The sequence below is a fragment of the Schistosoma mansoni genome, assembly GCF_000237925.1.
Source record: "Schistosoma mansoni, WGS project CABG00000000 data, supercontig 0136, strain Puerto Rico, whole genome shotgun sequence".
NCBI classification, from domain to species: domain Eukaryota; kingdom Metazoa; phylum Platyhelminthes; class Trematoda; order Strigeidida; family Schistosomatidae; genus Schistosoma; species Schistosoma mansoni.
In genome coordinates this window covers 771,837-785,140 of record NW_017386039.1, presented here as the reverse complement: position 1 = coordinate 785,140, position 13,304 = coordinate 771,837, and the positions used below count along the sequence as shown (strand labels likewise).

The following is a 13,304-nucleotide window of genomic DNA, read 5'->3' as shown; positions in this document are numbered from 1 at the left end:
CTTTATTTTTGAGCACATTCAGTTATGGCGTAAAAATAACAGACGCCTGATATCGGGAGACTTCAAAGCACCTGATATTACTTGGACAGAGATAACCACTACATGATCTAAAAACTCTTTTGATAATAGGCTCCTGATGACTGTAATGGGACGTGCTTTAGTACGGCATGCATTCAAACCCACACGTTTCGGTTCAAATCAAGAATATTCTTTGTAAGACCTAGTATTCACTCAAGCGATTGAGAATATTGTCCATCTAAATGTTCGCCCACCGTTAGCAGATAGTGGTCATGCTGTTTAGACATCCATGTCAAGAGCCTGTGACATAATAAATAGCTAGGTTAAACCACACCCAAATGTGTGCAGAGAAGACATAATAGCCATAGAGGAGTGTGCGGCAACAATGGACTGGTGAGAAAATACTAGCTCATCAATTGAAGAGGCATCATCTATATTTGAAGTTTCACTAATCTTAGTTACGTCCCCGTTTAAACCATACATAGTACTATATAGACCAAATAACTGTCCAAGATGGATAAATAAACGAGTCAAGAGAGGCATTATATTACGTTTATCTCTACAGGCTCTAGACAGTACTGATCTACTTGCTTTTTGTGGAGATTTAGTATTTTCATAGTTGAAAGCGTGAGTCAATTGGAACTAAACCACCGGGGAAAACCTGGAAGCACTGGACGGCGAGAATGGTAGGTCCTGAGTTCGAATCTTGCGAGGCGAAGTTGTGGATGCGCGCTGCTGAGGAGTCCCACAATAAGACAAAACGGCGGCCAGTGCTTCCAGGTTTTCCCCGGTGGCCTAGCTTCAATTTATCCACGCTTTCAACAGATCTACTTGTTGTGTGACTGGAAACACATGCAATCTGTTGATAAGGCTGAAGATTCACACCAAAAACCATTGGTTAATGATTATGAAAATGGTTCGTGAAGCTTATTCACTTACATAAAGAGGTAAGTTCAGAATGGTGATGGAATCCCACCAATTTTCATATGAGAAAACCTGTTGATATTGGCGAGAAATGATGTTGTAATAGATGAACCTCAGGATATTTAATCGAGTGTTTTCTTCCGCCGATAGCGCAGGACCAACGATTAATTGTTGCCACGGCGGCTTGTCTATGGATCCTAAGGTTATTGAGATTGGAGATATTTTACGATTATTTCAACATATGTTCGGTGGTCTTGATTATATTCGTCCTTAATTTATGGAAACACTGGTGGGTGTAATTGCTGGACCCTTAGGAACGCTGCCTAATATGTCTTTGCAGCAGTGTAAATAGACAAGAGACTAGAAAGATGCAATTATTAGTCCAGTATGTAAAGCAGAGGTTAGAGAACTAGTTAGTACCTATCGATCGGTTAATCTATCCAATGTAGTTGTCAGACTAATTAAAAATTTCATTCGGATGGTGATTTGAAACTGTGTAGAATGAAGTCACCTTTTATCCAGGAAACAGGAAGGTTTTATGACAGGCTTGTCATACTTGACTAGAGAAGACCGGTCCAGAATGAAGGATAGAAGGAAGACTGTGCCGAAAACTCGTAGTGCTATTTTTTCGGTCTTCCAATGCTTCTTTAGCTTCATTTTCATTTTGGCCACAAACGGTTGGTGATTTGAAACTCTGTCATCTCCTCTTCTGCTTCACATATCTTTCATTGATCTTCCGAGTCTTCATTGGTTCAAATATGATCTATCTGGTTCTCTGTGGTGTGGTTCGGTGAGGCCCAATATAACTTTGCATATGCGTTTGTGGGGTAATATTGTGCCGCATTTAATTAATTTGTTGAATGCACATAGATTTGCAAATCTCTCCCCATTCTCGTCCCTTCCTCTCAGTCAGTCCATGTCGTCCCATGATATCTTCATAACCGTTGTAGTCCATTACCGATTTGGCGTTTAGGTCTTCATGAGGACGTTCAAATCTTTTCCTCAACACTTCTCTATGATCGATTGTAGCCTCTGAAGAAGTGATTTTTATTGTCGTGATTTTTATCATCGATGGATGCATAACATTGGATAACATACGTCGTAATTCCATCCTTTGTTTTGAAGGATGCTATGATGATACTGGATCCATAATGCCCCCATCATATAAGTTTTTCACTTGCTTTGTTGAATAATCTCTGAAGTATGCAGAGCATTTCCTCCCTCCAAACCAGAGCACAAAAGTAGCTCTCGCGAACCTAATATTTTTGGTCCATCTTTGGTTCAATAGGTTTCATTGATTCTTAATTTCCATAGCTATTTGACTGGTCCATCCGGTCTCCCACATTGTCCGGATATTCCATACATATATATAAGATGTTGCTCTAGTTGTTAAAAGGAGCATCGACTTCGTGACTTTCGAAGAATCTGGGCTTTCATCATGAGGCGTCATAGTTCTTCTTTCAACTTGGAGGGCAGAGTTTGAGTGGTTTAAACAGTCTATTCTGGTTGACATTTTTTAGCAGAATTGTCTTCTACGGGAAGTGGTTGCCACCCCCATGCCCAACTCTCCTCCATTACCAGTGCTCGGGATCGGCAGTAGCCCTAGAAGAGCTACGTTCGGAGTTCATGTCACTACACATTATGTGGAGTTGTGTTCTAGGAGAGATAATAGGCAAGGACCTCGAAACTACTGAAAGACTGCCGCTGCCAAACTCCCCAGGGTCTCATAGGCTATTCATAAAACCATTTAAGTATTTGAACGACGAAACGTTAAGGTTACTATACTCGACTTTTGTGAAGCTGTATTTAAAAAATGGGATTCAAGCATCGAGCTCTTGTTCCAGGTCTTGGACAGATATGCTGGGACGAGTTCAACGGCGAGGGACCAATATAGTCATAGGTCCTTTTTGCCTGTCACATGAACACAGACTGAGATCCCCCAACCTATTTCGTTATCTTACCTCAGTTAAGGAGTGACCCGATACTGGCTTACCGTTTACTGAGCGAAGATTTTAGTACTTATATTTCTTACATTTTTCATTCACATGGGACAAGTCATCAGAAAAAACATTCTAAGGAAATTCAAAATCCAAGATCAAACCGATTACGTCTAAAGTTCCATTCCTTGCATCGAGAAGTGGATTACTGGAGTTCTCCACAAAAGCATGTAACATTTACATCTTTTTTGATGTATTTAAGAAAAGATTTGATCGACACAGAGCTACAAATTACAAGGATTAAGATAGAACGGTTGCCCCTTATCCTTACGATTGAAGACTGAAGATTGAATAGTGATACCCCGATAAAGTGATTAGGTTAACGCCACGCTTTTCTTTTCATGGATTTAAAGTCTAGTTCTGCAATGAAAACTGGGGCTCACAGAATACAACTGATTCCGAACAGTTTGTTCTGTAAATATTGGATACCGTACATCCTTATGACCTTGCTCGACCTTGATGCTGTTGTAAAAGTTTGACCTCTTGGTTTGTCGATATCAGTAATTTTTAGCTTCTTTTTTTGCTGTAATGTTGACTTAAAATCAACACATTTTTCGGTCCACGGATTCACAATCCTAAGGAGACGATTCCGTCTTCCTTAGTTCATAAATTATTTCTTACCTCCCTTGTTTCATCTTAGTGTTGCAGATCTGCAACCGTTGCCGACATATCTAGTATATGAGAAATTATTCCTGGTCTTTCGAAGTTGTGCGGAAACCTTCAGTTCAAATCGTCCCGTAAATTAACTTCCTATCAAGCTAGGGGACAAGTTTCACTAGTTATTACTCGGGATTTCTTGAGTATAAATTCATGGTGTCTATCAACTCTAAACGTAGAGAAAAATATGGTTTAATATGGTGAATACTAACATTTACTTAGCTTTGAACACAATAGGTTGTTCTTTTTTAGGGAATATCATCAAAATATACTCTTGTTATGAAACAATTTTTAATTCCAACTATACCATGTTACAAAAGTTTGTTTGTGTACACTTAACATATGAAAAAGTGTTGACCACACTATTATTATAAAATGCTTTAAAGAAGTAAGCTAGGGACAGATACGTTTTTAGTTAGAAAAGTGCCGCCGACTAAATTACAGGTTGTCCGCGGGGAGTATCTCATTATTATTATTATTATTATTATTATTATTATTATTATTATCATTATTATTATTATTATTATCACAGTCTAAGACAACCAACAATATAACCTTATTTTTAGGCCCTATTATAGATTGTGTCCAAATTGCCAAATTAATTTCTGTGAGCATTAGAGTTGACAACTTGACCACCTTATTTCTCTACATCTTTTCATGGAATGTGAGTGGATTGCTGAATTCATGTTTGCTTTTGGAGTCTGTTTTATGGAAGAAGCAGTGAACCACGCAAAATTAAGTATTCAGTAGCTACGGTGTAGATATCATACCCTCATCCTACTTATAGTACATGGTGTACATCAAATTAGCAGCTAAAATATTCTATAATGTCCTTAAGTTTGAGTATAGAAATATAACTAATACCCAAAAGCTCCCAAGATGCTTTGGTGAATTGTCTACTACAGCACTAATTAGTTATATATTAAATGTTTCACAAGCACTTGATTTTTGTAGCGAACATTTAAGAAGTATTTTCTTATTTGTTCGTCCTTTGTAGGCCACTAGCGTGCAATGAAATTGCTGTCGAGTAGAGCGACAACATCAAAATCAAAACTTTCGTATTGCGCCGATGCGCCAAGAAATTGAAATTGCGTTCTCTGCTCCCCAGCATGATGGTCATAAAGCCAATCCCCCTCATTGTGAATTTTTATTTGGAGCAGCGGCCTATTCTGTCAGTGTTGTAGTTCTTTTCCCTTTGTACAAAACAATATTTTTTCAACAACTTGATGGTATCCCTTGGATTGAGGCCTTAATTCGCTATCGGATTGAAGGAATTCGTATGGCTTATAGAGGTGTTTTGCCACCTTTACTACAACGGGCATCCTCAGGAGCGCTTATGTTTGGTGTTCAGAGTTCATCAGAACGCTTCTTAGTAAATCACCCTGCGACTTTTAACTACTCACCTACTCTGCACAAAATTGTTTCCTCTGCGCTCGCTGGATGGTCTGAAGCTGTACTAATGCCCTTTGAACGTGTTCAAACGCTACTACAAAACAAAGATTATCATGACCGATATAAAAATACTTTCCATGCACTAATAAATATTACTTCAAATCACGGTGTCAAGGAACTTTACCGCGGTTTATCCCCTGTTTTAGTGAGAAATAGTGCAGCCAATGGACTTTACTTTTGTGGGCACAAATGGCTAAATGATATTCGCGTTCGTCGCACGTGTGAAAGTACTATGGAACGTAGTTTGTGGAATTTCGCTCTTGGCGGTATTCTGGGAGGTACTATCGGTATGGTTACATTTCCTCTAAATGTCATAAAAACTCGAATGCAGTCGAATGTTGGTGGATCATTTAATGGTTTCCGCCCAACTCTCGTATCACTAGTTTATGAAGACTCTGATAAACCAAATATTTTAAGACTTTTTCGCGGTGTGCCAGCTAATTTCATACGTTCTGTTTTTTCATGGGGTTTGATTACGATGACTTTTCATTTTTTATTGGAAATAAATTCTATGATATGCTAATATCAAAATTTGCACTATGAATCAGTTGTCGAGAAACAATATATAATCTTATACTTTCATAGATTGTGCATACAAATTTGGCCCTTCTTGCTAGTTACAATGTACAGCGGGAATTCCTAAGAATTGCCTTTGTTCAGTCTAAAATTCTGAAAAAATGTAAATCAGTCTTATTTGTTACAGAACAGATTATATCGTTCTATTCAGGATTGGTTTTATATTTAGTGAGAATTAATGCTGCCGAATTTTGAAAACTTAAATAAATGGTAATAAGTCACTTCGTCATTCAAGTCTTCAGTGTTAAACCCGCCCAGTTTACTCCTTAGCAAAACCATTTTCCTGTCTGCTTTGTTATGTAAATAACATGACTACATTAGGTTTACTTTTCTTTAAATTTCAATAAATCTGGAATTCCTATGTAGATACGTAGAGAAAGATAGTGGGGAAATGTTTTTTCCCATCAGTTTTCCATCGTGGATGTACATTATGCATTTTAGCCATTCGACATTATTTTCTTAAACAGTAAATTTATAATATTAATGTAACATGCCAACACTTTGTCGTAATCAACGTAAAGACATGGATGAATATTCATTGATCTAAGCTAATACACCACATTAACACTATGTGAAGTATTCGAGATGATTTAGTACCAATAATAATGATGGGTAAAACTACAGATCAAGAGTATAGTTCCAGAAAACAGAATAAAAAGGTATGTATGAAGAAATACTAAAAATTTAGATCTAGAGTAAAGTGAATAGTAAGTGTGTTTGCATCATTGTAACCAATATTAAAACATGTCACACAAAGTCTCCCACCAGTGATCGCGGTTATAGCTCGAATTCAAACCAAGTAGCCTGGATCTGCCAACAGTCAGTGACTCTATGGACTGGTACCACACATTGGTTTGAGCACCTCCAACTTTCTTTTATCTTACTTCGATGCCAGGTGACACTGTTTGTAGAGGTAGGCGGTCAGGTATACATAAAACATGTCGATCAAAATCCACAACCATATCAACTGATCGGTTATCTTTACCTAGTGCCCTTACACCTAACCTTAACATCGCTCACTCAGTTGCTCTATGGAACGCAAGCGGTGATTCGAAGATGCCTATGGTCAAAAACCTGCCACCTTTACATGTATTCTGCTTTCATATGCCATGTTTCACAGTCATAAACAAACAAAGCACACCGTTATACAGTATGCACGCCCTTTAGTTGGTAGACAGACATCTCGTCTACGCTCTAACTGATGGGAGTTTGTTAAGGCCAAGGAAGCTTTCTAAATCCCTACCGGAATCTCGTCTCACACCTATCCACCACCACTTGCTTGGTCTCGATTTTGTTATTACTGCAAAACATATATTAATATGGAATCACAAAAGACTAATTAGGAAGATTTTCTGTTTACCTTCTTAACCTTGTCTTAAATATACAGTACATACAAAATCGTGTAGGATTTTTAAGTGAATATTATCAGTGTAGAAGTGGTTGGGATTCAGTCAGTCACAACGTAGAACTTCGTACGTACGTACATCAGTTCGAGTTGCCATACCACATTAGCCCAGAGATTCAGTTGTCGATTCAAATCCCATAGTGGTAGAAGTAGTAAGAGTATAAGCAGTAATAGGAAAGATTAGGGTTTGAAGATGTTATTCAAGGAGTATAATCCAGCGAAATAAACTTGGAAAGAGAAAAAAAAGAAAGGAACATGAAGAATTCAGAAGATTAGAATTTTGGAGAACATAAGGAGTGGATGCACTTACGCCACTGCGAACGATTTTGAGCCATGTCATTCAAGGTCTTTAACTATCGGTTGTTATCATCTCGCGGATCCCAACCAGGTAGTCTATACCTACCAGTGGTTGGGATTAGATATGTTTATGATTGTATTTATGGCCTGTCCTCAGTATAACAGAACACTAATCACTTATTAGTAGCACAAGCTAAAATAAGACCTAATTACGTTTCAATCCTCTGTACTATAGTATGTCTTTCTGTTTATGAATAACAAAAATGCCAAATCCGGAATGATTAATGTGTCCCTATTCCAAAAAAACGTATGATTTTTGGAATCCAGTTTCATGTTTTTCCGACATGTTGACGCATCACTACTATCCTGCGTTCCATAGTGCCATGTGGTAAACTGATCACTTCCCCCACTTTATGATGCACTGCAATAACACCTTTTATAAGATTAGTTGTGCCATATCTATATAACAGGAAACCAGTATTTTTATCGATCGCTTGCAACTATTTTATCAGTGAGAAAAGGCTGGTTTCATATGTGTCTAGTTCCCTAATTGCTAATCAAAATTCATAGGTCAAGTTACAATGGGGCTAGTACCCAAAGTGATTAACCGTTGCATGCACTGTGTTGTGTAAGGCGGATGGAGGTAACCGACAAGAAACCTTTGACCTAAGTTTTTATTATATGGTACTCGTCAGCAGGGCGTACCTGCAAAGTTGAGTGACACGTTCGGACTCTAAGGGGAACACCAATGCGCAACTGCGCCTTGCCAACTAGTGCCATATAGTGCTGAGGATACGACTAGTATTCTAACTTTACAATTAGCTACCAGTAGCACCTTCTATAATCGAAACCCTTTTGACCAAATAGAAATCAGAAGTCAGACGTGAAGAGGTAGGAAAGATATATTTGATACGTTACCAATATATCGAGAGGCGTTCGTTATTAACTGACTATTGAAACGTAGGAGCTGTGTCCCACGCCGAGTTGCAACGTGATCTGGTACGGATGCATGACCGAAAGCCTTCAGTTAAACAAGTCCACTTAAACAACGTGGTCAGCATCCAATGTCGAACACTTAATGAGCTATTGATTTTGGGGAATTATTTACAGCTACAGTACGAAACTTGAGTTTACGGTATCCTGTCGACTGCCTCTGACCAGCCAACAGTATGTTTAGCGATGCATGTGTATTTCCTCAAAACCTTTCAGACTGTGCTCTAACGTCCTCATTTGCAAACTATATTACGTGTAATGTAACACATAAATATCCGTCATATACAATTAGCAAGGTCGTATGAAGCGATCATAAAGCTACAGCAGCAGTTTTTAATAATACGGGAATCTGCAAAATGAATCAATAAATGCGTATGATTTCGAATAATTAATTACACTTCGAAGGATAGTTTGAACTCAGATTAAGTTGACGGATCAGAACTAGTCTTTCCACTCCACATCTAAGATGAATAAATATACTTATTCTTGGTTTGTTCGGCCCGCATAAACGTTAGAAAATGTCATAAAGGTGTGTAAAATAAAATTACTCCGTGTTATTAAAAACATCGTTTTTCCGTTCTTCTTTGTATATAATCAATACCTATGCTTAAGATAAATAACCAATATTTACTCCCCTATAATGTTCGGACTGAGTAATCTATGCCATGAATAATTTTCGACAAAGGTGGAAACTACGACGTAGCACACAAATCTATGTTTATATACCAAGTTGCACTTGGATTGCTGGATTTTTCAAACTATACATCAACCTTGAGCTATAGTGAAGTATTGTGTACTTCGTGTAGTGGAACAATGTTGTAGTTAGTACTCCAAGTACGGAAACGATAAGTTCAACCGCTTATCCTTCCTCGGCCCTAATTCCCTTCCAGTGTGTTTAGGTCTTTTTTTTTAATTATTGTTTTATGGTTTTAAACCATAGTCATTTATTATTATCCTTTAACAATTTTTCATGATTATTAATCAGTTATTACTGTGATTTTTATGTTTTTCGCTTTTCTCCATATCTGTCAAGCGGACAACTACCTTTCATAATTCTGACTCGTAAATTATTTTCATCCTTCTATTTTCTAACCCCCTGATTATTAAGCAACCTAATTTGATATGCGGAGTCTCGAATCACTTTATGATGCAACCTTTCTATAGACATATATTTACCATACAAATATAAATACGAATGTACAGCTTAAGTAAGTGATTCTGTCGAAAAGAAAATTCCCTTCTCTGAATTCTCTTTATTTTTATTCAATGACATAATAGGTTACTTTACGTTTAGTTTGCTGTGAAATGTCTTTATATAACGCACAATTTCTCTGTTTTAAGTTGGTATTCGCAGATCCTGATTAAGAGATAATAGGTTACCACAGATCTTCATAAAAAAGGATGGCTTTATAACGAACATTTTGGATAGCTCAGGTATTACATGAACTCAGATGTAGAGGGTTCACGAAATAACTTTTCTGTCCACCCGATCTTGGTTGTCATCTAACGTTACATTTGGAATAAAACCAGTTACAAAACAGTTATTGAACATACCTCGTTTTTATCCTTATGATTCCCTACCGCTTATTGAAACTTTCACGTATGCACCTAAAACAGTCTTTAGATTTTTATCAAGTCGATGCTTCTATAGGTTTGCATTTGGATATGAACTCCCTAAGGGTTTCTGCTCCTATTTCACACATGCCCGACCATTGCTGCTACCTTGACGTGGTGGTCGGGCTTGCCTATCGTGATGAACCAATAGAACTATACTGGCTGGAACAATTGTTCCTCAAGGTCCTACCATGCCAGATAGGTCGGTAAGACTAAAAGCAGCAAACCCAAAGTCCGAAGGCGAAGTCGTACTGCTGATTGTACAGAGGTGTGACAGCAGTAAGGTGTTTCCTTCAGACAACCAGCATGACAGCGATGCTGCCTTCCCACAAGGACGGATGGGGTTAGAAAATGGACAGCCAACGAAATACACCCTCCGTGTATCTGGCGACCCGTTGGCTAGTTCTCGTGGACTTGCAGGTGTAGGCATAGCACTAAGTACAAGGGCAGAACAGGCACTATTAGAATGGATCCCCGTTAACAGTCGCCTGTGTGCTGTCCGGCTGAATGGCTCCGTAAGAACTCGGAAGGATAGGGACACACGTCGTTGCCTTTTCGTCGTTTCTGCCTACGCTCCCACTGAATGCAGCCATGATGAAGTGAAAGATGACTTTTACAGAAAACTCTCTGAGCTTCTTCAGAAAGCTAAGCGCTCAGACATAGTAGTCGTAGAGGGTGACTTTAATGCCCAGGTAGGCAGCTTAAATCAAACAGAAAGACATTTAGGTGGGTGTTTTAGTATTCCGGCTCAACGAACCGATAATGGTGATCGTCTGTTGCAACTATGCTCAGACAATCGTTTATTTTTAGCAAATACTAACTTTAAACATAAGGAGAGACATCGTCTAACATGGCGACCACCTGCACCAAACCAACGATGGACTCAAATAGACCATATTGCCATCAGTCATCGTTCGAGAGGCTCGATAGAAGATTGTCGCTCGTATTGGAATACTTGTTTAGACTCTGATCACGCATTTGTCTGCGCCTCACTGGACGCAGGAAAAGTACACTAAGAAGACCCATTAGGATTGAACTGGAGGACGAGAAATCCAAATGTAAATTCCAGGAACAACTGAGTTCACATCTAGGCAGTTCTGTAAACAAGACTGACCCAGATGCGGCTTGGAAAGACATACGAACAGCTGTGGAAATAGCAGTCACACCTATTAGCTATTTAAACCATAGGGCTCCAAAAAACCAGTGGATTTCTTCTAAGTCTATTTCGCTGATGTATTCGCGTAAACTCATCCCATCAGGCTCTGAACACGATGAAGAGCGTAAACAAATCAAATCTAGGTTGAATAAAAGTCTAAGGAACGATCGTGAGCAGTGGTGGGCAACGAAAGCAAAAGAGATTGAAAAGGCAGCGGCTGTAGGCAACACCAGGCAACTCTTCAAACTAAAAAAAAGAAACCGGAATTAAGAAGTCAAGTGTAAGTGAGACAATCTCGGAAAAAGACGGAACCCCTATCTGCTCTCAACCCAAACGTTTAGAACGATGGGCGGAACACTTTAAGGAGCAGTTTAGCTGGCCTTCAGCTACTGCACAACTACCCACCATTCCCAGAAAACCTGAATGGAACATTGAAGTAGGCCCCCCGACCCTACTTGAAGTTCAAAAGGCTATAACTAATTTGAAACGAGGAAGAGCAGCTGGTCCTGATGGATTGGCTCCAGAGGTCTTTAAATATGGTGGCCCAATTTAACGACTAGGTTGACTAATATTCTGGCTAAAATCTGGGAGACGGACGTAATCCCATCCGACTGGTCACAATCTCTGATTGTCCCAATATATAAGAAGGGGCCAAAATCATCCTGCGATAACCACAGAGGGATTAGTCTGACTAACATAGCATCTAAAATACTAGCCTCAATAATTATCGGGCGCCTAACTAAGACTCGTGAACTGCAAACACGAGAAAATCAGGCTGGCTTCAGACCTAGTCGTGGCTGTATCGACCACATATTCACCATTCGTCAAGTTTTAGAGTACAGACATGCTTATCGGCGTCCGACAATGATAGTTTTTCTTGACTTGAAAGCAGCATTCGACTCTGTAGACCGAGAGGTTCTGTGGCAGTGTCTGTCATTAAAAGGTGTACCTCAGAAGTACATAAACCTTGTGAAGGCTCTTTACTCGAACACTACCAGTCGAGTGAGAGCTTATGGCAAACTGTCATATGATTTTACAACCTCAAGTGGTGTCTGACAAGGCTGTCCACTATCCCTATTTTTGTTTAACTTCATTATAGATCAGTTTGCTGGAAATAACACTCTCGTCGACTGAATTTTCAGGAATTGATCTTCTACCAGGAGGTTCACTTATCGACTTAGAATACGCAGATGACATAGTCCTGTTTGGTGAAGACGCTGACAAAATGCAGAGTCTTCTGTTAGAACTGAGTAATAATACCAGGATGTTTGGGATGCGTTTCTCTCCATCCAAATGTAAATTGTTACTCCAGGACTGGCCTGCGTCAACACCTGAACTAAGGATAGGGAGTGAAGTAGTCGAACGCGTCGACAACTTCACTTATCTTGGAAGTCTGATCAGCCCTAATGGGTTGGTGTCTGACGAAATCTCTGCACGGATTCAAAAAGCTCGTTTGGCTTTTGCCAACTTACGTCACCTATGGCGAAGACGAGATATCCGTCTATCAATTAAGGGACGAGTATACTGCGCAGCAGTTCGCTCTGTTCTACTTTACGGATACGAAACGTGGCCATTAAGAGTAGAAGATACTCGTAAGTTACTAGTATTTGACCACAGATCCCTTAGAAATATTGCTCGCATCTGATGGGATCACCGAGTAAGTAACAGTGAGGTTAGACACAGGGTATTAGGAAATGATGGTAAATCAGTTGATGAGGTCATGAATCTTCATCGACTGAGATGGTTGGGCCACGTGTTACGTATGCCTGAACACCGATTACCACGACGTGCTATGCTCACTAGTGTAGGGGATGGTTGGAAGAGAGTTAGGGGCGACCAAACCAAAACGTGACATAAGTGCTTGAAGTCACTAACTTCTAGTCTGAGCCATGTTGGCAGATGCAGACTACCTGGTTGGGGTCCACGTGACTATCGTAACCAATGGTTGGAGACTCTGGGTGACATGGCTCAGAATCGATCACAATGGCGTAGGTGTATACACTCTTTATCTCCCCTTAAACCTTAAAATTAAAATTGCTTCATAACTTTTTTCCTTCCTATACTATATCCTTATATACAACCTATCTTTTACATACTACCACCACTAAATTAACTATTTCTATGAATCCGGTGTTCATCTTGTTGTGCTAACGAGGTGTGGCAACTCGGACCGATGCATATATGTGCCTGGTCCTACGTTGTAGCTGACTGACTG

The 13,304-nt window shown here is 39.3% G+C and overlaps 1 protein-coding gene across 1 annotated transcript; it reads left to right on the top strand.

Moving 5' to 3' along the window:
• Positions 1-4,605: 4,605 nt before the first annotated feature.
• On the top strand, positions 4,606-5,575 carry Smp_121130 (mitochondrial carrier protein, putative). Its single transcript, XM_018789419.1, has one exon. It carries the CDS (start codon positions 4,666-4,668, stop codon positions 5,569-5,571), a length of 906 nt encoding a protein of 301 aa, XP_018646492.1. The 5' UTR covers positions 4,606-4,665; the 3' UTR covers positions 5,572-5,575.
• The last annotated feature ends 7,729 nt before the right edge of the window (positions 5,576-13,304 follow it).

What these genes read in the sequence shown, in the direction of transcription:
- Smp_121130 (XM_018789419.1), top strand. Translation starts at nt 4,666, where the DNA reads ATGCGCCAAGAAATTGAAATTGCGTTCTCTGCTCCCCAGCATGATGGT.